This window comes from Leopardus geoffroyi, chromosome A1 (genome assembly GCF_018350155.1).
Source record: "Leopardus geoffroyi isolate Oge1 chromosome A1, O.geoffroyi_Oge1_pat1.0, whole genome shotgun sequence".
Taxonomy (NCBI): Eukaryota; Metazoa; Chordata; class Mammalia; order Carnivora; family Felidae; genus Leopardus; species Leopardus geoffroyi.
The window spans coordinates 173,506,070-173,533,667 of record NC_059326.1 but is presented as its reverse complement, the minus strand read 5'-3'; the positions used below and the strand labels follow the sequence as shown (position 1 = coordinate 173,533,667).

Sequence of the window (27,598 nt, the reverse complement as noted above, 5' to 3'; positions counted from 1 at the left end):
CACGGGGTTAGAGAAATCTTGGGTCACGCTGGAGTCCACCAAGCTACATGGCTGGGACTGCAGGTGGCCCTGAGTCTAGCTTGCCCGAGCACCTCTACGCGAGGGCCGGGGCAGAGCGCTCTCCCGCAGTCCCTTATCCAAGCCGCGGGCTGGTGGCGTACCGCGGCACGCAGACGGCCTCGGAGCGCGGCTGGGAGGCGGGGAGTGGGGTGGGGTGGGGTGGGGGAGAGGACTGCAGCGGAACCTGCCCCGAGCACCCCTGCCCCAAGCCGTTTTCTGCAGGCTGGCGCCGCGCCGGGGTCGCCGCAGCCCTGGGCCCCTCCCGGGCCACCTGTGCGCAGGCTGGCGGGTCTGGGAGAGCCCGGATCCGGACAACTGATCCACTCCGGGTTTCAGACTCCAGGCCTTGTCCCTGGAGACCGCGCGGGGCGGTGGGAGGCCTCCCCGCCCACCACCCCAACCCCTCCCCGGGGGAGCCTCGGGCAACGCCGGGAGGGATCCCCGGAGCTGGGGGTGGCCCAAACGCGCGGCGTGGGGAGGCCGGGCCCCTCCTTCCTTCCCCCGCCCCGCCCTGCCGCCGCCCCGCTCCGCTGCTCCAGTCCGGGTTTTGCGGCGCCCGCCGGCCCGCTCCCCGGCTGCGGGCTCCGCGCGGCGGCTGGCTCGGTGCGCGGCGCGGCTGGCGCTGCGCTCCGCCCCGGCTGCATTGCTGTGCTCCCGGTGCCCAGGGGAGCCACGCGCCGCGTGCGCCCCGCAGCCGGCCGCCCCAAGGCAGCGCAGTCCGCTGGCATGGGCCCCGAGGGCGCCCCGGGCTGGGGCTCTGGGCTGAGGCGCTGAAAGCCGCCCTCCCGCCCGCGGGGCCCCGCGCCCGGCCGGCCAGCTCGCCCGCCCGCGGCCATGGCCGTCCGGCCCGGCCTGTGGCCAGCGTTCCTGGGCATAGTCCTCGCCGCCTGGCTCCACTGCACGGGTGAGTCACGCGCGCGCTCTGGGGAGGCTTGCGGGGGATTGTGCGCGCGAACGCTCGCTGCTATGGGGGGTCCCTGACCCGCGCGGCCGGACCCGTCTGGAAGCCCCCGGAGGCCAAACTTTGCGAGGCGGGACGCGGGGGCCGCCTCTCGCTGCTGCGCAGCTTCCCCGCGCGCTTCCCCGGAAGCCTGGGTTCTGCCAAGTGCTGGAGCAGCTGTCAGCGCGCGGGGCTGGCGAGTGTAAACGCTCCACGCCTCCGGGCGGGGGAAGTTTGCTGGTTGCCCGGCCCCAGAGCAGAGTCGAGGGTTTGAATCAACGCCCGGGGGAGCCTGACTCTGAGAGTCATAGATAGAGGTTTTGACCACATCCCAGTGCCCAGGAAATTGAGGAGGGGGCTTAAGATACCTCTTCCCGGTAGCATCTGACCCAAACAGCTACTCACAATTCCCACTTGGCAACTGGCCTCTGCCCACGTCCAGAACACAGTGTCCTCCTCTGTCCCCGCCACACGCTCGCACACGCACACACTCAGGCGTGGAGGCGCATACACCAGCCCCCAGACCTTACAGCCTGCACAGTCAAAGGCCCGCGGCCCCTGGCCAGGGCTGTGGCTCCCAGCCTCCTCGGTGCGTGGGGGCCAGAGTTATGCATGGTGGGGCCGCTGCCGCTTTCCCTTCTCCCTTTCCTTGCACCGCCCTTCCTCCTCCCTCAATGTCCCGTTGGCCACCCTAACCTGCTTGGTAACTAGGCTCTCAGCCCACCTCCCTTGGGGTGGGGGGAGTTCCCCTGCATCCTTTGTCTGCTCTCCCTGAGCTTCCACCTAGGCTGAGTTGTTAGGGCCTCCTGATCTCTCCTCCCCACCATCCATGCACTTAGCAGAGCTGAGCTTATGTGTGTATGGGGGGGGAGGGTCATTTGTGTGATCAAGGGGACATGGGGTGCACCCTAGCAATTCTTGATTCCTGCCGCTCTGAGAACCAGGGGGATGCCTCCTACCCTGGCCAGGCCATTGTTAATCCTAGATGTCAGAAGGGAGCTTTGGGGTTCCTGAGGTACGAAGCCAGACTGATTAGAGATCAATGAGTGAGAGCTTACACCAGCCCCATGATTGAGGCTGATGGCTGTTTCTTTAAAGGGTCTCTGTGTTGCACATCCTGCACCCATTCTGCCTGGCTGCCCTCCCCACTCTGCCCCCTCAGTCTTCCCTCTACTCTATCCCATCGTTTTCCAACACCCCATTGTCCCCCCTAAATCCTCACTTTAACAAACCCTTCTGCCCCATGACCTCCCCTTTTAATCCTGACCGAGCCAGGAGGCTGCACTACTGCTGGGTGTGTGTTCCTATTGCACATATATCCGTGTTCGGATCGTGTGTGCAACCCTCAGGGGAGTGCAGGTTGGTGAGCTGGTCATGGTAAACTGGGGGTGTTCATGCTCCTCACACAGGGGAGGTGTTGCCAGATACCGAGTAGGTGCCCGGGAAATGTTTACCAAGTCGGCTGTGTGTGAGAGGGCTGTGTGGTCATGCCTGAGCACGTGTGAAGGCTGTGGGTTGGCATGTGTGCCCCGGTGACGATGAGGGCTGGCAGTGTGTATGGCATTGGTATGTGTGTGGCCAGATGAGCTTGTGTGACGGGTGGCCTCCTGCACATGTGTGTGATCGTTGTGAGCAGTTGCACAGGTGAGCATGTGTCGATAAGGGGGTGATGGGTGCTGGTGAGTCAGGGTGCCTCAGCCTGGGGGGTGCCGCATGGATTTCTCAGAAGGTCATAGAGTTGGGGAACCGCATCCCTGGTTGGTGGGGCACCTGTTGGGGCCTGGTCCATGGTTGCCCAGGGAGCTGGCAGGTGGGCACTCGTGCCGCAGGGCTGCCCTGGAGCAGAGGCTGCCTCTGGGCATGAACTCTCAGGCCTGTGGGAGGAGCCTCTGAATGGCATGCAGGGGCCCTTCTTCTTATCTGGGGCCCCTTATTGCTGTTCCCCACAGGCTCTGGGCACACGTGCCCAGGCAGGCTGGCCCTGAGATGACCCCAGCTCCTCCCACACCTCCTCCCACACCACCCATCATCTCCTCGGCAACAGCAGCCAGTGAAAAATGTGTGTGAGTGGCTGAGGAAGAGACGGCCAGTCAGGCGGCAGGGGGCGCCAGGGGCCAGCAGGACTGCAGCCTCTGGCTCCCCAGGCCAAGGGCCCACCCTCTGTCACTGCTTCACACAAAAGCCTGTCCCTTCAGCACACTCACTGTCTGTGTGCCCCTGCACACGGGGACGCTCCCCCACACCCTGTCTCACAGCTTTTTCCCATTCATACCCAGTCACACAGCTGCCACCTGCCTCCCCACCCCTGTGGGCTGCTCACACCTGTTGGATGCCCTGCCACACAGATCTCTGCACTCCTAGGGGGAGGGGCCCATGAGGAGCTGGCTCTCCTGGAAGGTGGTGCTGAGGGGCACTGAGCTGTGGTATTGTCCATCTTTACCTCAACAATCTGTCCTGATGGCCTCTTCCCCGAGCCCCACCCCCATCCTCAGGGCTGGTCCTGGACCCCTCTGTCCACCCCTCACCCCAAACTGGGGCAGTTGGTTGGGGGAGGGTGTCTTAATTCTTTAAGGCTCTCACTTTGCCTTGGGGATGGGTTAGGCTGGGCTTCAGGGCCTCCCAGGTACCCCCAGGAGAGGGCTGGTCCTGTCTGTTCCCTGTTGCCCATGCTGGGAGGGGCTTCCCTCGGGAACCCGGGGATTGGTACTGATCCAGGTACCAAGCCCCCAGCCGTGGGTCACTGGCAGGTTTCTATGAGCAGCCAACTTTGGCCTCAGCCCAGGGCTAGGAGCTCCTCCTGTCTCACATACCTTCCTCCCACCTGGTCCTGCTCTGGGCCCCAGACCTGCAGACCTACAGTCTCAAAGGCAGGAGCTGCCCTAAGCCCCGGGTAGGGGGACCCCTTCTTCTTGCAAAGGCGGTTGTGTTGGGCTTGGCTGCTGCCTGGGAACACGTGTGTCCACATACATGCATGCCTGAGCCTACTCTATCCAGGCCAATCCCCTCCTGCTGCCTCCCCTCACCCCCACTAGTCCTCCAGCCTGGAGCTGGAAACCTTGCAGTCTCTCTTGGCTCTCCCTTCTCCTTCACGCTTCATGTCTAATCTGTCACTAAGTCCTCCAGCTCGCTTCTACTTGTGACATTGCTCGTGTCCCTCTCCTCTTTTGTCACCGCACCTGCCCCCCCCCCCCAGCCCCTTTCTCCCTCACCTTTCCCACCTGGACCAGTGCAGTGGCCACCCCACTCATCCCCTTTATGTACCTCCTCTACTTTGCTTAATGCCCCTGGTATCTAGGCTGGGACCCCACTAAAAAGACTTCTGTGGCTCACCAGTGCCTGAAGGTGAAGTCCAAACCTGAGTCTGGGGGCACTTAGGGAAACACCTGCATCACCACGCATGACTAGGCTGATCCATTGGAACTTGACTTTAACTGCTGGTAGGCCAGGCATCCACACCCCCAGTCAAGTTGTGGCTTCTGCACTATAGCTCCCTTGCCTTGCAGGACCTGGTACCCCTGGCCCCGCCAGCCACACTCCCCATCCTACAGCCCAATGTCTCCTGCTCTGTCCAGACCTAGGCCAAGCCCCCCTGCTGCTGCCAGTACAACTGTTCTGTTTATCTCAGCTCCCTCCAAGGGGACTCCCCAACTCCTCCCAGGGCCCACACAGGGGCCATGGCACATCGATGAGCTCTGAGTGGCCGACAGGATGGATTCCTCAGGCCTAGAGAGGCACATGGGGCCTGGGGCAACTGCCAGAGGCCCCTGGCCCAAGTTAGCTATTCATTCATGCCAGTGTTTTCTACGGGTATTGCCACTGTCCACCGCACTATGACCCTGCTGTTAGCTCCCAACATGCTCTGAGTCATGACCAGTCAAGTTCTTATTTTTTTTCTTTTTTTTCCCCTCCATGTGTGTTTGGGTTCTCTGGCTGGGTAAGGAGGGCTGCTATGGCTAGAGAGGGGGGAGAAGTTTACTCTGTCCCCCTTGGCAGCCTTCCCCATCCCTGTCCCTGGACACAGACTGCTTTACTCTGGGGAGGCTGGAAATGGCTCCTGTCCAGGGTAGGAATGAGCAGGTTAAAGCCTCACCATGGGGTGGCTGTGTCTTGGAGCCTCACACGGATGGCAAACCAGCTCATGTGATCATGCATGTTTGTGGGTCCTTCACACAGGTTGTAGGCCCAGGTCTACTGAGCAGGAACCTCCCTGCTCACCCCTCCCCCTCCCAGTCATAGATGTTCCTGGATGGGTGTCTTCTCATGCAAATAATGTCATTCTGGGCACCAAACCTTTAGACTCAAGGCCCTGGAAGGTGGGGCTAAGGGGCATAGAGTCATGGCATTGCCCTTCCTGACCCTGACAAACTGGTCTCATGGCCTCTTCCTCAGGCCCCACCCTGATCCTCAGGAATGGAACTGACACCAAAACTTGGGCTGCTGTGTGCAACACCTATTGGGACTTCTGGTTCCTGAGGCCAAGCACCAGGAGAGTCTGGCCCATGAGCCCCAGCCATCCTCGCCACCCAGATGGGAGCTCAGCTTCCTGTGATCAATTCTCCTGGTCCACTCCTTTACCCTTCTTGTCTGCTCCCATGGGAATGGCACTGACAGGTCTTCCTGCCTTCTGGGGAGCCTCAGCCCCCTCTTCCCGTCAGGTAGAGTGGAAAGGGCAGGGGCTTTGGAGACAGACAGGTCTAGGTTTCACTCTAAGCCACCTGACCTTGGACAAGTAACTTTTACTACCCAGCCTGCTCCCACATCTTTAGAATAGGGCCATTTCTGCTTCCTGAAGCTATAGTAATGAGATGGTGGTCAACATAGAGAGTGCCCCAGGGTGGAACCTGACATGGAGCAGACCCCTGTGGCTTGTTTATCTCCTTCCTCCATTTTCCCTGGCTTTGAAGGGGCATGAGTTAGGACAGAGCTAGAGTCCTAAGGTGGTGATCAGGGCCCAAGCCCAGAGATCAGAGAAGAAAGCATTTGTCGCTGTTCCAGCCGCAGGCAGGAGTCCCAGGAAAGAGTCATGCTTTTAATTGGAAGAAGCAACCCCCCCCCCCCACAATCTCCACCCCCTGCAGGGACTTGGGCCTGACTCAGACACCGATTCCTCCAGTGTGCAAAGAGCTTTGTTTGGGATTCTATGAAGGTGATGATTTGGGTGCAGCTTGTCCTGGAACCATGTGCTAATGATCAGCTCTGACACACAGAAAATAGTAGCAAAGGGGGTGGGGTCCCTGGATGGAACTAAATTCTAGTCCCAGCTCTGCCATTCTATTGCTGTGTGACCTTGGACAAGTCACTTAACCTCCCTGGGCTGTTGGCCTCTGTATATTAAAGCACTGGACTTGATGACTCTACTGGAGCAGAGGCTAGTGTGCAGGGAGGCTGCCTTGAGAGCTTGGGGTGGACTGTGCACTCAGCATCAGGTTCCCCCAGGAAACACTCACACATGCTCAGCACCTGCCAAAGGCTCCAGCCACCCCAGCGGTAGCTGCCATGTTGCCTTGGAGCCAGGTGGCCGCTGTGGCAGGGCTGAAAGTGGCTGTAAAGCAGAGGTAGGAACTGTGAGTCCCAGCACCCAAGGCAGGAAATAAGGGCCTGCTTTAGCTGGTGAACACCTGCATTGGCAAAAACAGGCCTTCTTATGGTCCCAAGAAGGTCATAGTGCCAGTGTCTAAGGCCACCCTCTTCCGAGGCACTAATGTCAGGTGCTACAGGCAGCCGCTGGCCCTCGGGAGCCAGACCCCCAGGCACGTTGAGGAGGTGGTAGAAGGGTTGAGTGGGCAAGCTCTGAAGTCTGAGTTTGGACGAGGACTTGGACTAGGGTGAGGCAAGGGAGGTGCCCAGGGTGCAGAAATTAAGTTGTGCAAGGGCAGGGTCAGCCTCCTTAAATTGTGTGCCCTTGGTACCCCCTGTGCCCCACACTTAGTCCTAGCTGGCAATCTAGCTTTTCCCTGCACTTCAGTTTTCTTGTCTATAAAATGGAGTCATAAAAGGACCCACCTCACAGGGTTGTTGTATGGATTAGGTGGACTAATACATGTCATCAGTGTGTCACAGTCCTGACACACAGGAGGCATGCAATGTTAGCAACTGCCGATGAACGATGTGGCAGAGGACACTGTTCTGTCCTCACTTGGGGGGAGTCTTTGGTGCCATCTTTGCGGGATGGGGTGCAGCTAGGGGTTCAAGTGGGAGGACACAGGCATGAGGAGAGGCCTGTGTTTTGATTGTCTCTTTTGACACCCAGGAGTAGCTATAGAAGTCCCCTCCCCTCCCCTTCTCCAGGTGTGGTTGTTGACAAGCCCAGCCCAGCCCTTTTTGAGATGGGGGGAGGGAGAGACTCAGAAATCTGGGGAGGCCTGAATGGCAGCTGCTCATCCCTAAGGTAGGCCCCAAAGGGGTGGGTTTTAGGTTCCACTTAGATGGAGGAGGAGGCCCCTGAAGATAGCACCAAGGGCCAGTGCCCTGATGGGTGAGTCTCCCAGAACTCGGACCCTCCCCACACCTAGATGTCAGAGCTGTGTCCATCTGGAAGGCTCAGGGTGACCTTGAGCTCCAGGCAAATATGTGGCTGAGATTTGAGGAGGGGGGTCAGTCTAGATTGATGGGACCTGAGAGCTACAACTGCAGGGCCCTTGGGTAGGGAGCTCCGACGATGTATCCTTTCTGCCCTATACCTCCCCAGCCAGGACGGCAGGTGGGCCCCACCCCGCACTGCTCCACCCCAGCACGTCCAGCGGAGAGCCTGCCGGGAGTACACCCGGAGTGAGACCTTACTCCCTCCTGATTGGGGCGGAGACCAGATGGAGTTGAGGGGCTGCTGGGTTTTCCCATGTCAGCATCTTTCCAGCCCCCTCACTCCTCCCCGATAAAAGGGTGCCAGGCACAGGCAGGTAGGAATGCTTCCTTAGGATCCCCGCGTGGCGGGAGCCTACCCTGCTTCCCAAAACACCATCCCCACCTCGTTGCCTCGTTGTTTGGGTAGCTTGCCAGGCCGGGGTCCCGGGCTAGATGCGGGCCTCCGGCCAGGCGAGCTGCAGGGCACGTTAGCGGCCGAGGGACGGCGGGAGCCCGAGCCACTCTCTAGGAGCTCGAGCCCAGGGGATTAGCCATTAGCCACTGCGCCCGTCAGCCCCATAGCCGGCTGGGGCCCTGGGGAGGGGCGCCTCCGGGGGGCGTCCTGCCCCGCGGCCCCGCCCCCGCTCGGCGCGGGTGCTGAGAGCGCTGTAAACTCGGGGCAGGGGCAGGGGAAGGGGCGGGATCCCTCCGCCCGCCAGCCCGCCCGCGGCCGCCCGCCGGATTAGTGGCTCTTTGTTCGGGGCCTGTTAACAAGTTCCTGGCTGAGCGCTCGGCTGCCGCCCCGGGAGCGGGCGTCCAGCCTCCCGGCACCGCAGCTCCGCAGCCTCCGCTGCGCCTCGGTTCTCGCGCCCAGCTGCACCCCCGCCTCCTCCCCCCCCCCCCCCCCCCCCCCGTCTTCCCGGCCCCGTAGACGTGGCTGGCCGGTGGGTCACACTGGAGGTCTGGTGTGCGTGAGACCTCCAGAACACCCCGGCTGACCTCGCTGCGGAAAGGAGAACGCCGCGTTCCATGATCACCTCCTGCGGGCGAGGGGCTTCGAGTGCGCTGCTTGCCCTCGGTCCCATTTCACAGATGTGGGAGGGCACGGCTTCCTCCAGTCCCTGGCCAAACTAGGCAGAGCTGGAGTTGCAATCCAGGTCTTTGACTCCAAATCTCATCCTCCTTCAGCTAGAAGAGAAGCTTGGGGCGGAGAGAGGAGGAGCTTTCGGTGGTTGTAGACTTGCTACATTTTTTATTCCTTAATTAACTTCATGATGGTAGTAATCATGGCCCATGCTGGGCTCTCTTGCATCATCTGATCAGAACCTAAGGACAACCCACGAGATAGGTAAGGTTAGTCCCATTTATTAGAAAAGGACACTGAGGCTCAAGAAATGATACGGCTGGAACCTTGTTACTACTCAGCCTGACCCCCTTGCTTACCCCCTCCCACACCGTGGGTAGCAGAATGCTGTCCTAGGTGGTCATTTACTCTCAAGGCCTTGTCTGGTGCCCCATGGACATGAAAGACTATGGAAGAAAGTCAGGAGACTTTGATACTCTCTGGTCTTGGGCTTATCCCCTCATCTCTCCAAGCTCTTTGCACTGTATATCCTGCCTCCTGACCGCACCTTGGGTGCTTCCTCAACCTAGGCAGGGCTGTCCAGGCCACAGAATTTTGAATATAAACCTGCCTGGGGGTTGGCTTTCCAACTTGCCCCAGGCCACACATCGTCAGGTGGCTGAGACTGTTCAAAGCCACTTTGTTACAAGGAGGAATCCTTCTCAGTAACCTCCCCCAAATGGTTCTTGGCTCCTCCTTCTGACAAAAGGAGGATTCCCCCTTTTCAGTTATTTAAGACAGGGCTCCTCCCTGGCCCCATCTGCCCTTTCCAGGCCAGGCACCACCAGTCCTCTCTGCTGTTTCTCATGTAGCATGGTTCTAAGCCCCTTCCCTGTCCCCTACATTCCTGTTGCCTGCCTCTGGATGTCAGTCCCAGGAGTTCATCCCACTGTGATACAATGCTCTGGCACGAACTATCACAGGATACTAAGTGTAGCTGTTACTAAGTGTAGCTGTTGCAAATATTAGGAAACCCAACCCAAAGTTACTTAAGCAAAAAAAAAAAAAAGGATTTATTGGTGCATGCAACTAAAAGGTAGTCTAGCTTCAGGCATGGTTGGATCCAGAAAAAAACGGCATGGCCAGGATCCATGCCTCATCTCTGCTCTTTTGGGGGACTGGCACCACTCTCCAACAACCTCTCCCTTCACAGTCCCAAGGTGGCTGCCACAACTTACCAGGGCTACATCCTTGCAGGCCCAGCCCAGGGGGAAGGAGAGAGCATCTCTTCCCTCAGCCATCCAACACATGTCCTGGTCCTTCCCCATTGGGCCAACTCAAGTGCTGTGCCATGTGAGCCAGTCCCCACAGCCAGCAGTTAGGGTTTTGCCATTTAGCCTGGGTCCAAGCCACCTATGCCACTGTCCTATTTGCAACCATTTGCAGCTTGTTCACCAGGGAGAGATGGGCACATTGTCCTCAGATTTAACCAGTGTGTCATCAATACAGTTTGCCCAAATATTTAATCAAAATGCTGAATAGCACCAAGGACACAGCCTGAGGCTCAAAGGTAAAGACCCAAGTTTGGATTTGGATTGACCTTAGCTATTTAATCAGCTGTGTTACAAACAATGCCAGCCATTCAACAGGTTTTACATTCCCTTAAGTATTCTGTCATCTGGTTCATGTATCTCCATTTGCAGATCCTGAGATATTTTATCAGGTGCCTGGCTGAAATCCAGACACACTGTTTCCAGTCTGGCCCTGATCTACCAGAAGAGTAACTATAATAAGGGAAGCTGGTCTGGAGTGATGGGTCTGTCGGAGTCCCAGTATGTCTCTCTGTGTTACCACTTTCCTTAGTCATCTGTAGTTGACAGAGAAGCTCCACCAGAATCATGCTTGGGATTGGCGTCAGGTCATCATGCTGTGGCCCCTTCAGGACATTTGTTGGGTTTTATATTTGTCTGGCTTCCATTCCAGGAATGGACATGAGCAGCATGGAAAGATGGCCCAAAACCAAGGACAAAAACATTGACAAGAGACATGGAGTAGAGAAGCATGCAGGGCAGGCTGAGCTCAGGTCCAGCTGAGGCTTGTGGGAAATGCCAAAGCCACATGGTGCAGGAGGGGGCTTGGAGGAGGAAGACTAGGAAAGGGCAAGGCTGCTGACTGGGGAGCTCTGGGAAGCCAGCCTTCCCATCCCACCATTTTGCAGCTGAGGACACTGAACTGGAAGGGCAGGACAAACTCTAGTAAGAAGGCACCGAAAACCAAGAAGATGTGATCAGAGAGGCCAAGGGGTTGTTTTGAATGAGTTCACGTTTCTGGGGCCAGACAGATCCCACCCCAACTGTTGAGGCCCGCTGCTGGGCTCCGAGGAAGTGGGAATGGGAGTGGTCATGGGGCAGGAGATGATGAGCTGCCGTCTGCTTTTCCAAAGAGGAGGCAAGTTGATTCAGTGAATGAATCAGGGGTTTTCAAGTGCAAGCAACAAAATTGATTCTCAAAATTTAAGCAAAAAAGGGAAAGTACCGGCGAGAAATTGGGTTGTTGGAGAAGGGCCAAGAGACTTAAAAAGTAGGCCCTGAAGTGAGAAAGGAACCAGGAAAGGGGAAATTACTTACCTGTCTCATTGGGCCCTGCTGCTGAGATCAGGGGCCCCCCAAGTTCCCACGAAGGTTGTATACAAAAGGGGAAGGTCATGAGGGCTCAGAGCTTCCCTGACACTATTCTAGAGACCTTCTTTCTCCATATCCTTTGGGTTCACACAGCCAGAGGTCCATTTTTGAGACTCATACATTCTTCTCAAGACCCCTATACTTTAAGAAATCTGGCTCTACGGGGGGAGGGGGGCGGGGGCAGTCTTTGGTGTGAATTTCCTGAAGCCCACCACCCAAAGGCCAGGATGCCCTTCTGAGGGTGGTCAGCATTCCCTCCTCAGCAGTGATGTGCTGGTAAAAGTTTAACACTTGGCACTCTGGGAGAGCTGGGGGACTGGTTTGCCAATTTGCATGGTGTAAATACTCCCACTATGGCCTATTTTAAGCTACCAATGTGATATCAGCTGGCTTAAAAAATTCTACAAATTTTAATTATGGTCTGTCTTTAGCAAAGGTGAGCCGGCTGTAGCACACTGCTATTCCCTGGTCACCCTGAAGAAGTGGTCACAAGGAGAGAGTGACAGAGGGTCTTTAGGCCTCTGCCTGTAGACCCACCGATGTCCCCAGGCTTGGAGGGGCTGCTCCTTCTGGACACCAGGCTCTTTGGTGGGCTGAGGGTGGGGAGTCACTTAGGCACCAGAGCCACTAAGAGCCAGGGTTCTGCCGGTGATGGTGTGGGTTAGAAGCTTAAACTGGGTGACGTTAGGTAGCGTCAGCTCTCTGCACCTCAGTTTCCTCATCCAGAAAATATGGATAATGAGAGGCTCCTACCTCATAGGGTTGCAAGGACTAAATGAGGTATTCCATGTGGAACAACTTAGCCCCATTCAGGCCCACAGTAAATGCTCAGTGCATGGGAGGTGCTGCGATGCTATGTGGACTGCACCGAGTACGCTCACTTTAGGCCTCTGTGACCACACCCCTAAAGCATAAGGAAGTGGAGCATGAGGTCCCTAGCTCACAGCACTGACGGAGAGCCTCAAGGGCAAGACCCTGCAGGTCTGGAATCTTGGGAAGGTACTTATTCTGGGGTGACAAGCTTTCATGGAAGGGTTTGAGAAGGAAAGTTGATGTGGTGAAGGATGACTCACCCCCGGTGACTTGGCCAGGTATGACTTCTAACAGCCTGGAGGCGGGGTGGGGTGTAAGGATGAGCAGAGAGGTGGCAGGGGCCATAGCGACATTTGAGAGCCTAGATTGGCCGGGCATGGATAACCTACCTGCTGGCCTGTAGGGTGGACTGTGGCTTCGGGGCTCGTCCCTGGCCACCACCTCCCCCCTCCCCCCGCCACTCCCCGCCATGCTCTGCTTCTGAGCTCTGGCGGTCCCTAAGGCCAGAAGAAAGGGACTCCACCTGGGACCTTGGCATGTGGTGGGATTGGACCAGACAGTGAACGGATGGGGCAGGGCACAGGCATTCCATAGTGACAGTGTGTGTACAGGGGAGCCAAGAGGCACAGCCCAGCAGAAGCAGACAGTGCCTGTGGGGGACCAACAAGCGATAGGGCTGGCTGCATCGTTGAGCTGGGGAGAGACAGGAGGTGAATGGTGTTTAAGGAAGATTAATCTGGCAGCGCATCGAGGATAGATTGGGAGCAGGGTGAGGCTGGAGGCAAGGAGACCAGCCAGGAGGCTGTGGTGGTCATCCAGGCAAGAAATGATGAGGCCCCCCCTTCCCAGAGAGCAAGCAGCAGGGATAGAGTGAGAGATGGTTGTGGGAGACATTTGAAAGGAGGGGCCTCTGGATGTTACATGTGGAAGGCAGGGGACCGGGAAGAGGCAAACATGATTCAGAGGTTTTGAGCCACGGGAAGTGATGTCAGAAAGAGAAAATGGCTTGGGAGCTGTGTAATGAATGAGAAAGAAGCCGGGAGAGCAAGAAGGCCCCACAGTACCGGGGGCCCCAACCAGGGAGCTCCACCCTGCCAGGCCCTCTCCAGAGCATGGCCGTCAGTCTGGGCACTTTGGCCATAAGCAACAGAAACTGGCTCTGGCCCATGGGAAACCAAGGGGTAGACTTAAAGTCATGTCCTAAGAGAGAAGTCCTCAAAGGTCTGGGTGGTGACGGGGTTGTGTTATTTAATTTAAGGCACTGGAGGCAGGAAAGGAAAGTGGATTTGCTTTGTTCTGTGTAGCCCCAGAGAGCAGGGTCAGGACCAGCAGGTGAGAGGCACAGGAGGCTGAGAAAGACCTTCCTAACAAGCAGTGACATGGGTAGACTTAGCAGGAAGTGAGCTCCCAGTCAGTGGGGCTGTTGGAACATTCCCTGTTGGGACCTGTCAAGGAGACCATGGGTGGGAGGCAGGTGGCCTTGGTGAGGCTTCGTGGTAAAGGGGAAAGGATGGGGCTCCGGAACGGACTCAGACTCCTCTCAGGCCCACCTTCACTCATTGTCCTTGAGGAGTTTCTTGCCCTTTGGGAACTGGGCTTTCCGGAGAATTGACCCCATCTCGTGAGGTGTTGTAGTTTCTCTATAGTTTTGAGTACTCAACACATGGTCTCATGGGCATAGCACCCCTACCCTCCCTTAGGTGACCTCCTCCCCAATACCATGTGGTCCTGTTGGGACTGTCAGTCATAGGGTTCCATCCGTCCCCCAGGGAAAGCATCTTCATGGGCAAATCCTGATGGAGATCCTGGGCAACATGAATTGATCCCAAGTGGCCACATGACCAATCAGGATTCTTTTCATGGCTTTTCTCACTTGCAGGTGGAGAAGTTGCCATCTCTGCCTCTGGGTTTAGCCTGTGAAGATGCAGGTGGGAATGTTGGACCAGTGGTAGCTACTTCCCCCTTGTGTGGAGAGAGCCTGTCTGGTGAGAAGAGTGAGGCCAATACACAGGCAAATCAGAGACAAACAGAAGGGAAGATTGTCCCAAGGCCCTGGAGACTCAGTTCCCTGAACTTTTCTATCAGTCCTGTGAGCTGCCCCAACAGCCTTTCTGGCCCTTAAGCCAAGAACTTCCTGTTTTAGGCTCCTGCCAGTGTGGATTGGGTTTTGGTACCTTGTACCTGAAAGAGGCCTGGCACAGGATCTCAGGAGGAACACATGATGATGTGAGCAAGGCACCCAAAGGTGGCAGTGTGCAGGGCATTCACCCTCCAGGTAGCAGATGCAACATTCTAAAAAATAGAGAATGCACACACAAAAAAATCCAGATTTCAGGCTTCCCTTAAAAAATCAGATATAGGGAGCACCTGGGTGGCTCAGTCGCCTAGTGTCCAACTTTGGATCAGGTCATGATCTCATGGTTGGTGGGTTCAAGCCCCACGTCAGGCTCTGTGCTGAAAGCTCAGAGCCTGGAGCCTGCTTCAGATTCTATGTCTCCCTCTCTCTCTGCCCCTCCCCCGCTCACGCTCTGTCTTTTTCTGTCTCTCAAAAATAAATAAACATTAAAACGTTTTCAGAAAGGAAAAAAGAAGAATCAGACCTGGGTACTATGAGCCCATTTCCCTGGGTCGGCAGGAGCTAGGACCAAGCTGTTACCTTGACAGGTGTGCACCCCCACTGCCCATGCACACAAGGCTGCACTCTCCACCCCACACAGTGCTCTGCACATAGCAAGCCCTGCAAACATGTGCAGGCACACTCCTTCCCCTTCCCTCCCTTCCAGCAAGGAGAGCCTGTGTTTGGGGCATCACATTTCACCTGTTCAGTTTGAGGCAGTGGCAGATGGGCAGGTGCAAACATCTAAAAGATCACTGGAAAGCCAGGACTGGCACTTTGAGATGCAATGAGGGAGGGAAGTGGAGATGAAAGGCCCGTTCCTAAGGAGCTGGTCATGGGTACTGTGAGCTCAGATCCCATTCTAAAGAGCGATTGGGGAATGGCTGCAATTGAGATGGAAAAGGAAAATTTGGGAGGAGATTCTGAGGAAGCCAGAAGCAGACCAAAGAGAGAGCAATAGGATCCAGGAAATTTTTAAGTTTTGAGCAGGGCTGGGAGGCAGCCACAAGGAAGGCTGCAAGGAAGGAGCATGCAGATGAGGCCTGGAAGACGTGTGCGCCGGGAGGAGGCCACGAGGAGCTGCTTGGGACCTATGCAGAAGCCCAGAGCCAGCATTAGAGAGTGTGGAAGAGTGGGTGCCAGGACACAGAGGACACTCAGAAATTATAGAGCTGGGGTACAAGGATATGAGCCAGAAAAGGCTTGGGTTCTGGTGGATGCTTCAGAGGAGGAACCCGAGCAAAGGGGGCAGGGGCAAGACAAGCTTGACTGCTGAGTGTTTGCAAAGTACTTGCACCTAACCTCTCTGCAGGTAGGTTCAGAGGTGAAATGACCTCACAAAGTCACATGGCAGCCACCACAGAGCCAGGTCGCAGCCCTAGCCCCTCTGTGTGCCATCTGCAGAAGGGGGTGGGGCAGAAGGCCCAGGGCCCTAGTGAGTTTTTGAGGGAGGTGGAAAGGATGGCCTGGGAGACAGGGCTAGGTGAAGGTGGGGGCACACCTGTCATTAAGTGTTGATGGAGCACCTCCTGGGTGCCAGGCTAGGTGTTTCGCACTATAGATACTCAGTGAGCAAGGCAGGTGCTGGCCCTACCTTGAGGAACTCACTCTAGTGGGAGGAGAATGGGAAGGAACTCACTCTAGTGGGAGGAGATGACCATAAACTAGTAGATTCAGATAATGAGGAATGTTCTTCAGGAGTTGGAAGGCAGGCAGAGAGGGCCACGTGACCACATGACCATGAGTGGGCTCATGGGGGCGTGCTGGGTGCCAGGTTAGACTGGATGGTCAGACCTCTCTGAGGAGGTGAGGTATGAGCTGAGACCTGAATGACAGGAAGATCCAACTGTGGGTACAGCAGCCTGGAGGTGGGAATGAACTTGGCTACTAAAGGGTCCACTGTGGTCTGGGCGCAGGGACGTGGAGTTAGGTGAAGAGAGAGCATAATGACGTATCTCTGTGTTCATTTATGCTACATGCCCCCTTGCCTACCAGAAAGGCACAAAATTGCGAAGCAGATCTGAGAAGTCCAACAGGGATAAGGAAAGTGACTAGGAGAAGAGGGTGCAGCATGAGAGAGCCCAGGTCTGGAGAGGCTAGACACTGTCCTGGACTGGCAGTCAGGAGGCCTGGGTCCCAGGACTGCTCTGTATTCCGAATGCGAGCCCCTGGCCAGATGTGCTCCTCTGCCTCATTTGTGAAATGAAGCAAATGATCCAGAATGACCCAGCCCTGGGCTTTCATGGAGGTGATCCTGAGGCAGGGGCAGGCAGAGGGCAGTCAGTTAAGTGTCCAACTCTTGATCTCAGGGTTGTGAGTTCAAGCCCCGCCTTAGGCTCCACGCTGAGCATGAAGCCTACTTTAAATTTTTTTTTTGTTTGTTTTTAAATTAACCATTTTAAAGTACACAACTTAGTGGCATTTAGTACATTCACAATGCTGTGCAACCATCACCTCTATTTAGTTTCAAAATATTTTCTTCACCCCAAGGGACACCCTGTTAACAGTCACTTCCCATTTCCCCTTCCCCCAGCCCCTGGCAATACCAGCTTGCTATCTGTCCCTGCGGATTTGCCTATTCTGGGTATTTCATGTAAAATTGAATTATACAACATGTGGCCTTTTGTGTCTAGCTTCTTTCACTGAGCAAAATGTTTTCCAGGTTCATCCATGTTGTAGCATGTATCAGTACCTCATTCCTTTTTACGGCCGAACAATATTCCATTGTATGGATCGACCGCATTTTGTTTATCCGTTATCATCCATTTGGGTTGTTTCCACCTTTTGGCTATTGTGAATAGTGCTGCTTTGAATACTCATGTGCAAATATTTGTTTAAAACCCCATTTTCAGTTATCTTTGGTATAAACCTAGGAGTGGAATTGCTGGGTCAAATGGTAATTCTAGGGTTTAATTTTGAGGAAATGCCAAATTGTTTTCCTCAGCAACTGCACCATTTTATGTTGCATGCATGAGCATGAGGGTTCCAGTTTTTCTACATCTTAACGTTTACTTCTGACACATTAAATTCTTGCAAAAATTGTTTTTCTCCTCTCCTGGTGCTCCTGCTTTACTAATGCCTGAGTCCCTGGGGAGCCTGCCACTAGGCCAGCCAGCCCTGCCTGATGAGGGTCTCATGGTCCAGAACTGGCATCCAAGGGCAGGTCGAGGGGACTGGGGCAGCTGGGGACATGCAGTCCAGCAGCAGGCAATGGGGTCAGGCTGGCTGTCAGAGATGGGGCTGGGCCTTTCTCTGCCCTCTGAGACTCCTGTTTCCCTCTGCCCCCTCCCTCCTCCTCTGTGCATGCCCCCAGCCAGGAGCTGCCCTCGCCACCCCTCTGCTCCGTTTTGTGTGTGTGTCTCATCACCAGGATAAATGTAGCTACAAACAATGCGACGGGCTGGGTGCTAATTTGTCAGACGCAGTGCGCGGCTGTGATTCCGAATACATTAACATTTTCACATGAAATCATTTCAATTTTTAGTGATTAAGAAGTATTTGTTTTAAAGCATCAGGATGATTTACTGCAGGCCTGGAGGGCAGTGGGGGGCAGGGGCAGGGGAGCCCCAGATGTGATGTCATTCACGGGCACCCGCGCAAGCAGAGCTCACGCCAGTCATCACCCTACTCCCACCTGTGTCCATCACAGGCTTCCTGGACGTGGGGCTGCAAGGAGCGGGCATGTGGCAGGACCAGGTGGTGGAGACAGGGAGGTCTGAGGGCCCCTTGAAGGTACTGGGACCCTGAAGCCTCAGCCCCTACTCTCTTCCCCCCTCTTCTCCATGTCATTCAAGACTCACTGAAAGTCACCTCCTCAGAGAGGCTCCCATTGGCCCTCTAACCTCAAGTAGCGGCTTAACTTCTGTCTTATTTCCTTCACAGCACTTTGCAATATCAGAGGTGACCTCCTTTACTGATTTCTTTACTTTTTATCCCCCCCACCCCCAAGATTAGAACACAAGCTTCTTGAGGGACTGTGACCTGCTCCCTGCTATATCACCTATGCCTAGAACAGGCCTGGCACTAAGTAGAAGCTCAGTATTTGTTGGCTGGATAAGTGGATGGATGGAGGGAGGGAGGGATGGATGGATGGATGGATGGGTACAGAAGGGCATAGAAGACCCCTCACCATACCATGTATCCTGTCATCCTTGAATCAAGCCCTCTGTGACTTGAGGAATCCCAGCCCTTCCCCAGCAAGCCACCTCTGGTGTGCCAGACTCTGAGCACCTAGGAAATACAAGTTCATTAGCACTGGGGCTGTACTCATAGGCTCCAACCCGCCCCCCAACTCTTCCTCATCACTTCCATTCTTTAGAACCTGTCTATGCCTCCCTCGCAGGATGGATGGGAGCTGCCATAAGGGGCTCCCAAGGGCTTTGGACAGACGATTTCCTTCAGATCCCAGATGCTGCCAGCCCCCTCCTCCCCTCCTAGGGGCTCTCAAGCAGGATGGCCTCCCCAGAGCAGCTCACAGGGCAGCCAAGGTCTGGGCATGAAAGATGTGCCTGCAGGGGGCATGTGTGTGGCATGAATCTGCTTATGTACTAGTGTGTGTGTGATAGGAGGTCCTCAGAGCTTTGCCAAGTGAGAATCAGGCTCCTGCTGGCCTCACTCCACAGTAGCCACTCAGGAGGCCCTTCCTCACCCTTCTGCACCTCCAAAACTTCTGTGGCCCCTCACTCCACCCCCGTACCCCCAAATCAGACCCCTCCTCCCCCACCTTACCCCAGTGAAAAGAAAATAACTGGAAGCTTTTATCGTTCAGCAGAAGCAACATCAGAAAACAATTATTGTTTTAATTACCTGCTGTCGCCGTACAAGACAGGGAGGTTGTAAAACGCGATAAAATCTTTCATGTTAATGGACTGCCAGCCTGGGCCAGGGCACGATTTATGGGACTGCAGCTGGCAATTCCAGTCAGCTGGTGTAGAGGCCCCAGGGCCCCCCTCTCCCTGTCCCTAAGGCCAGGTCTCCAATGCCAAGGGTGATATAGCAGCACAGACACAGGAGCATCCTGGAGGCTCCATTCCCTGCAGGGTGAACCTTGGATTGACCCCTCTTTCTGCTCCATGGAAGACATGCCAGTGTTAGGCTGGCTCCCTTAAGTAGGCCCTCTGCCCATGACCCTGCTCTGCTGTGGCCACCCCCAGCCTCTGGCCACACAGGGCCATTGCCCTGGGCACCATCTTGGATTCCAGCACTGCCCAGACCTGGTCCTTCCCTAAGCCCTGTCACCTTGAACCTGTCTCTTCCTTCTCTCCCTCCCTCTACCTCCTAGAGCCTGACTGCTGACCACTGCCTCCTGACAGAGGTCCTCATCTGTCCTCCTGCCCTCAACGTTCAACCCAGCCTTACTGCTATACTTGCAGTATAAAACCCCCATAACCCAAAATGGCACACCCCTGCTTGGGAACCACCCCTTTTTAAGCGCTTTCACACATTTGCTCATGACAGAGCTTTGAGGAGACGCTGTCATTATCCTCCCCATTTTACAGATATGAAACTGAGGCACGGAGAAGTCAAATGTTTGGCTGTCAGTCCGACTTTACAGGGTTGGTCTAAAGATTGAACGGGTAACAGTTGTGAAATGCTTGGAACAGTGCCAGGAATAGTTCATGGTCAATACATTCTAGTTCTAATAATAATTTTTGTTGTTATTGCTGTTCAACCTGGAGCAAATTGCTTAGCTACTTTAGTTACACCTCACTTCCCTCATCTGTAAAATGGAGATATGGCTTACCTATCCTATAGGATGAGGACATCAAATAAGCCTATGCCATAATGTGTGGCTTAGAGCAAGGTGTGTGGTGAGAACTGAGAACCTGCTGGCCTTGCTGTCGCCGTGGTAAGAGTGGCACAAGTTGAGGTTGTGAAGATAAGTTGAGTCCACATTATGCAGTGGTCTCTTAATGCCATACCAAGGAGTTTCAAGCCATTCCAGAGATAGGGAACTGCTGAATATTTTAAATCAGGAAACATGTGATCGGATCTGGGTTTTAGAAGGATCATTAGTGGCCCAACGGCAGATCAAAGCTCAGAACCAGAATGATCCAGATGAGGGCTGACAAGGCCTGTACCCTGGCCATGGCAGGGATACTACCAAAGTCATGAAGACTTGATGTTAAGCATGGGTCTGGCGTGCATGGTGGCCACTTTTGCCTCAAGAATGCAGGTAATTGGCTAAGCCCAAGGGCACAGCAGGAATATCTGGGACTGAGGCCAAGTCCAAGTACGGAAGAAAATCTTTTTTTTTTTTTTTTTCAATATATGAAGTTTATTGTCAAATTGGTTTCCATACAACACCCAGTGCTCATCCCAAGGAAGAGAATCTTTAGGCCACTGCCAGGGACTGAGGTGGGGCTTCTCTGAGCAACCTCATGAGACTGGTCATGTCTCTGGACAGGCTTGGGTGCAGGCTGGGAGTCTGCCTGGATGGCTTCACTTATTAATTTATTCACTCCCCCACTCATTCATACAGTCCTTAACTCATGTCCTCCACAAATGTTTGCTGAACACCATTTCTGTACCAGGCTCTGAGCTGGACACTGCGGGTGCCAGGAAGTATGATGGCACACTCCTGGAGCTGATGTTCTAGTGGAGGAGATGGGCAACGAGCCAGTGAGCAAATGAAGAAATGAAATAATTGCATGCTGTCGAGAGTGCAGAGGAGAACAAAGAAGGAGCTGAGATGGGGTTCCCCCCTCCTTTCTCCTTCTCTCGGTCCCTGGCCTGTCTGCCTGTGAGAAGTGGCTCTCGGCTCCCCAGCCCACCGAGATGCATGGCTGGCATTAGCGGTCCAGCCTGCCCGATATGTCTCCCTGTCTTCCCTGGATTACTTCCACCATTTTGGCTATCACTTCAGAACTCTAATATATTCCCCAGGGCCCGGGAGGGGCCATTCATTTAAAGATCTTTCTATGGAGCCTTCTCCTCTGAGGACCCTGAGGGAAAGAAAAATGTCAGGAGAGGACGAAAAAGAGAGCAAGAGGAATCTGATTTCAGAACTCCCAAGCAGCAGGACAGATGCAGTAGAGAGCAGGGCCCAGTGACTCAGAGACTTATCTATCCAGTGGTGTAAGTACCTTCCCCGTCCCTTTCACCTTCTGCCTGCACCCCTGCAGGAGTCTGAGACCCCCACATCCCATCCTCCTAAGGGAAAGCTGTCCCCAGGTGCTGGGAGATGGTGTCCCTGGTTATAATTTGGTTTGTCCCTCCCCTGTCCTTCCCAGTTCTCTGAGGGGCCACACGTGCACTGTGAGGGATCCTGTGGAGACCAGCCTCAGTGTGCTCCGTTCCCTGTAGCGTGACCAGAGTGACCAGTGAGCTGGCCCCACCCTGTTCCAGGTGGCCAGAGAAAACATGCCAGTGTGGTAGCCCCAAGGCAAAATAGGATGTGGGAAGGTGATAAGTGTGCTCTGGGCCATGGGTGGTGCTCATATGATTCTTTAGGCTGGGAGTCATCACCCCTTTGGGGTTTAAGTGGCAGCTACTTCTCATGAAAGCGTTTGGAAATTCCAGGCCCCTACCTGGCACTGTGGACAACCTCTGCACTCTGCAAGGAGCGTGGTCAGGGAGAGAGGTGGCTTCAGGGTGTCTTGGTAGGGTGACAAGTGTTCTCACACATCTCATGAGGCTGGAAATGGGACCTCTGGCCAGGGGCTGGCTTTGTACACCTGGAGGTGGACATTGGTATTGGTGTGACTGAGAAAAAAACATGTGCCCATCGGTGAAGGTGACCTCACTGCATGCTTGGAAAGCAGGGATGCCCACCCCTGGGGGTCCATGGTCACCTGCCAGACCTGCCTCTCTTCTAAGTATGAACAGAGGCTGCCTGCCCAGTCCACTGTGTGGCAACACAGCTATCTGGGCCCCCTGCCCATGGCTGAGAGAGGTCCTCATCCAGGATTCTCTAACCACCCTAGTCCAAATTTCAGGAAATTCCCTGATCCCCTCCCAACAGTTCCAGATGCTCCAGAGCCTCTGATCCATTTCTCTCATGTGCTGGCATTTTCCTGCCTGGCTCTATCTCCTTCCCTCCTGTCAAACATATGAAATCACTGGGCTCCTCAAAGGGCAATGCCAAGTCTCTCCTCAACATGCAGGTGTATGAGTGAGTGTGGAAGGAAGTGTGAGTGTGTGAATAAACACTTGTGTGCCTTAGCATGGGTGTAGAGGCACCAGCATCAGTATAAATGGATGCTTTGATAAAGTGTGTGTGTGTGTGTCCTCTGACTCTGTGTATCCTAAGTTTTCTGGGGTGTGGGTCTCATGTGTAAATGTATCTTAAAAATGGATTCATCTGGAATTTGAGGCAACTGTTTTATCATTGATAAGGAGCTAACAAAGAAAGGAAACAAAAGGTCTGAATTAATAAACAGTGTTCTGGATAGAGAAGTATAAGATGAGAGCTCAGCCAAGAATTGGAGCTAATCTTTTTTTTTTTAACATTTAAATAAAAGATCTGGAAGAGAATGTGTACAGTGAAATCACCAAGTTTGCAGTTAAATCTAAACTCTCCTGGGTGGTAGTAAAATGCCAAACTGGTGAGGGATAAGCTTTAGGAAAATCTTATCTTGAAAGGCAGTGGGCTGGGCAGAGAATGGCCAGCAAGTTTTAGTTTGGGGAAAATAATGCGGATGGTGTCTGAGGGAATTTACTTGAAGCTTCTTACCTAAGGAGGGACCCAGAAGAGCAATAGAAGGCTGAACATGGTTGGGAAGGGAGTTTGAAAGAAGCCATAAATGTTCCCTTCTCCTGACACATGAGTGAGGGTTACCTGCATCCAACATTCTGGTGTGCTTGTGGTCATGCCTTCTTTGGAGAGCCATCCACCCAAGAGTGGGGGGAACCTGGGTTTTACTCCAGACTTACATGATCTGAGTAATTCATTTCCTATCCTTTACCCTCAGTTTCTACATCTGTGAAGTGGAGGTAATGATCTCTGGGGTCTGCTTCACAGGGAGTGTGAAACACACTGAGACGGCACACAGGTGACAATGTATAGGTAGCTATAAAGTTCAGTACAACCATGAGTGGTTGTTATCAAGAGAGTTGTGATGAGAAGGGAACTGTCATATAAAATCAGACTGGCCCGCCTGGGACAACTTCAGTATACAGAGAGAAGCTAAGCAGGAATATGGTAAAAATCTGTAACATCAGAAAGGGCATAAAGAAGGGACATGGGCTCCTTCACTAAATCCCAGACTGGCAGAACAAACCCATCTCCACTCCTGGACCCCACCAAAGCTCAAGAGAGGTAAGTTTAAAACCAATAACAGGAAATCCTGCTGCACTCAGCAGGGAATAAACATTGAAAATCATTTCCCTGGAGGTGATACAGGCTGGAAATATAAATTGCTTCCAGAAAGGTTTAGGTAAGTTCATGGATGGAAGAGTCAGAGTGGTTCTTAGGCAAAATTAGGATGTTGGGAGGCCTCAACCCTGTGAACATAATGTCAGAGAGGAAGTCCCTTCAGAGCCAAATGCCTGGGCCAGACCTAACAACCCGGTAGCCCTGTATCTATATGTGTGTGAGAGAGTCTGTATTTAGGACTGCTTTGTCCCTAACTGGTGAGAATGGCTCCTCACTCACTAGTCACCTGTGTTCTGAAACTTTACTTCCTCCCCAGTCCTTCACCTTCATTGCTGTTCCCCATCCCACTCTCCAGTTTCTGCCTTCACAGTGTTGATCTGTGAAGGTCAAAATCTTGACCATCTTGCCCCTGCCATCTCATCTGTCCTCATAGAGCAGCCACACCCTCCCTCTATGTACTGTCTTCTAGCACAGGCACCTTGCTTGGCAGTGCCCATGAGCCAATGAGGACTGGAATCTCCTGCCAGGCCCTCCAGTTAATGCTGTTGGCATGCAGTCTCTCTCTCTGGCTGCCTGCCCAGGGCCCATCTCTGCCTGGCTGCTTCTTCCAGGGTCCCCAGCAGAGGCTGGCTGAAGCCCTTTGGGAACCTACAACCATGGAGAGCTTGGGCACCTGAGGATGGACTGATACCTATGCTGGGGACAAGGTTACCATCAGAAAACAGGCCTGCTTGGGTCTGTGCCAGGTTATCTGCCTCATGCAGAAAGTCTTCGGGGACTGGGATTAGCAAGGGGAAGCAAGGTTATGGAGTCTGCTTCCCCACTGTGGTTCTTAGGTGCTTTGAGCCCTTTCCAGTTCACCACGTAAGGGCTGTGTAGGCTCTGTTTTAGCACCACGGATAGCAGTCCCAGACGCGGAAAACGTTTTCAGCACCACGGGCAGCTCCATGAGGTGCCTTTGCCCCCTCTTCGGGCTGCTCTGCTGCCTACGTCTGCTAGCTCCTGCGGGGAGGTCCCCACCAGCTACAGAGAATTCATTTATCCATTCACCAAGATTGACTGAGCACCTACCTACTACGTGCCAGCCTCTGTTTTAGATGCTGGGAGCACATCACTGAAGGAAGCAGATACTTGCCCTGTGGAACCTCCATCCTTCCAGGTGTGGACTCCTGCCCCATAGGCTTCCACTGATGTTCCTAGAGTCTGCTCCAGGCAAGATGGTCCTGCATGCTTGTGGAAGGTGAACAGATTATGGCTTCTTACAAAGCTGGTTCTGCTGCTTAACTTGTGGGAGGGAGCTGAAGAGGTAGGGAGTAGGGATTGGTGAGGCCCAATTCAGATGGTATTTTAGGATTCTTGGAAGCCAGTGTGATCCAGTCACGCCTCTGCTGAAAAACCTTCCATGGTCCTCCAGTGTCTGTGGAAATAAATAGCGGTTCCCCAACCTGTCATTCAAGCCCCTGGTAAAGTGTTGCTGCTCCATCTTGCCAGTCTTCATGCCTCTCTTCTCATGTTTCCTACATTCCAGCCAAACTGGATTCTCAGTTAAATATCTTTTGGTTACCATATGACAGAAAACTGAACTCAAACAGACTTAAGCAGTAAATGGATGTTATTGACTCTTGTAACTGAAAAGCCCAAAGGTATGGCTGACTTTGGGCAAGGCTTGATCCACTGGCTCAAACCATGTCAATCTGCCACTACTCTCTCCGTTTTTCTGCTCTGTCTTCTGTGATGTTGGCTACATCCTTGGCTTCCTCAGGGCAGCCCCCAACAACTCCATACCATCCTTGTCTTGGTAATAAAATGACTGCAGCAGCCCAACCCCCACATCATCGCCCCCACATCATTCATTCATTAGCTCCCATACCTTTCCCAAACCAATTGCCAAAGCCAGAACAGGAAATACAAAGAAATACAATTGGTTTAAGCCACTCAGGACCCACTCCTGGAGCCGATGGGGGAGTCATTTCCACCTAAACCACACAGCTGAATACAGAACAGCAGGGGACTCCCTAAGAAATGGTTTGGGGGCAGGGGAGGATGGAGACTGGGGAGGAGTCAGCAGGTGTCCAGTCATTGAGCATGCTCTTTTCTGCTTCTCTGATTTTACACCTGCTGCTCCCCTGTTGTCCCACCTACTGATACCCTGTGCCACCTTCAAGGCTTTTCTCAAATGCTACTGCCTTCCTAACACCACTCCCAAAACACCCTTCAGGGAGTCATGTCTGCCTCCTCTGATCCCTCACTGCACTTCCAGCTTACTTCTCCCTTCTGTCTCCCCACCATTCCTTGATCCGCAGGCAGTGAGTAGAGTGGACATGCATCCCAGGGCACGTGTGCTGGATGGAACTGGGTGATGGATGGCCACTGTCACATTGGCTCAGTGGGATGGGATAATAGCATCGCTGAGCCACAGACAGGCCAGGAGGACTGGCTGGCTGGGCAGGCCCAGGGCTGTCCCTGATGGCTATGTCCACATGGCCTGGGCTGTCCCTTGCCATCACCCCTAGTGAAAGCTTGGACTGGCTCAGTCTGTGGGTAGAGTCTTTGCCCCTGAAACTATCCTGGCAGTGCCAGTCGAAATGTGACAGGAAAACACATGTGCGTGGAGAAGGTGGCCTAACCCAAAAGTGGAGGCACTTGGGGGAGGGTCAGTAGGCGTCCCAGGAGAGCAGACGTTAGGATCCAGGCAGCACCCTGGGTTCTTTCTCCTACCTTGGTTTCAATACCTCCTCTTTCTCCTCAAAGTGTTAACCTTTCTGCCTCTCTGCCACTGGCCAAGGGTGGGGGAGTTGGTGGAGAGGAAGGACTTGGGAGGAACCTGCTGGTCTAAGGGAGAGAAGACTGGAACTGTGTGTCGGAGGGAGGGGGAAGGGATGCAGCCATGCTGGGAGGAGGCAGATATGAGGTAGTGCAGTGACAGGGATTGGGCATTGAGCCTGGGGAGGGACCAGAGCCATGATTCATTTCCACCACCAAGCCTTACAGCTTCCCTCAATGAGGCAATACTCACACCGGCACTTTCCCCTTCAAGCTCTTGTTTTAATAACAAGTTGGGTTCAGCAAGGGGCTGACCACATCTCTTCATCTCTTTCTGTTTAATGGAAGACCTGACCTCGTCCAGGAGGCTCTGATCTGGAGCAGACCTCAGGGTGGCCAGGAGCTCATGTGAGGGACAAGTAGGGATTCTCTGTGAGGGAGCTGGTGGGCAGGCCAAAAGGGAGTTTTCTCTCCAGCCTGGCCCCAGACCTCCCTGACGACCCTCTTCTAAACCACTAAACAAGGGGATATATTATGTCTAAGCCAGCTTCGGAGAAATCTCATTCTGCACTGGGACAAATGGGACCAGATGACAAGGAGTCCTACCCAGGCAACCCCACGTCGACAGCCTTCTTGCAAAAAAGCAGGTGGGGGCAGGGTTGGTGACAGCTTCCTGCTTCCTCCACTCTCGCCCTCCTCATGGGTGTCCCCGGTCCTTGAGTGGCCAAGGTGGGAAGGTTGCTGCTCTCTGATTCCCTCTTTCTGGGTATTTGGGCATGGATTTCCTCACTGGAAAACTCCTCCACCAGAAAGAAGGTGCCTCAGTCCATTCGGGCTGCTATAACAAAAAATACCACAGACTGGGTGGCTTATAAACAGAAATCTATTTCTCAGTTCTGGAGGCTGAGGAGTCCAAGATGAAGGCACTGGCAGATTCGGTATTTGGTGAGGGCCTGCTTCCTGGTTCAGAGATGGCTGTCCTCTCCCTGTGTCCTCACATGGCAGCAGAAGAGGTAGGGAGCCCTGTAGGGTCTGGTTTATGAGGGCACTAATCCCATTCATGAGACCTTCTAATACCATTGGGGGCTAGCATTTCAACATATGGATTTGAGAGGGGGACACACGTATTTATTCTATAGCAGAGGGGGATGAATAACCAGGCATTGAATGCGTGCAGTGTGATTTGGTTGTGCATTGAACGCCATGGCAGGTAGTGGGAGTCTTCTTTCCTTTTCCACTAAACTTGTAAGGTCAGGAAGTCAGACAGCATGATAGTGGTCACAAA

General features: G+C 54.2%; 1 protein-coding gene across 3 annotated transcripts in view; it reads left to right on the top strand.

Moving 5' to 3' along the window:
* Positions 1-602: 602 nt before the first annotated feature.
* Positions 603-27,598, top strand: part of UNC5A (unc-5 netrin receptor A) — a 61,233-nt gene continuing 34,237 nt past the window's right edge. The window contains exon 1 of one of the 3 annotated variants that reach the window (XM_045447553.1): positions 603-964. In XM_045447553.1, coding sequence (XP_045303509.1) covers positions 895-964 — 70 coding nt within the window. In that variant the 5' untranslated portion in view covers positions 603-894. The remainder of the gene's footprint in view (positions 965-27,598) is intronic. The other 2 variants (XM_045447543.1, XM_045447561.1) reach the window with 2 other exon arrangements.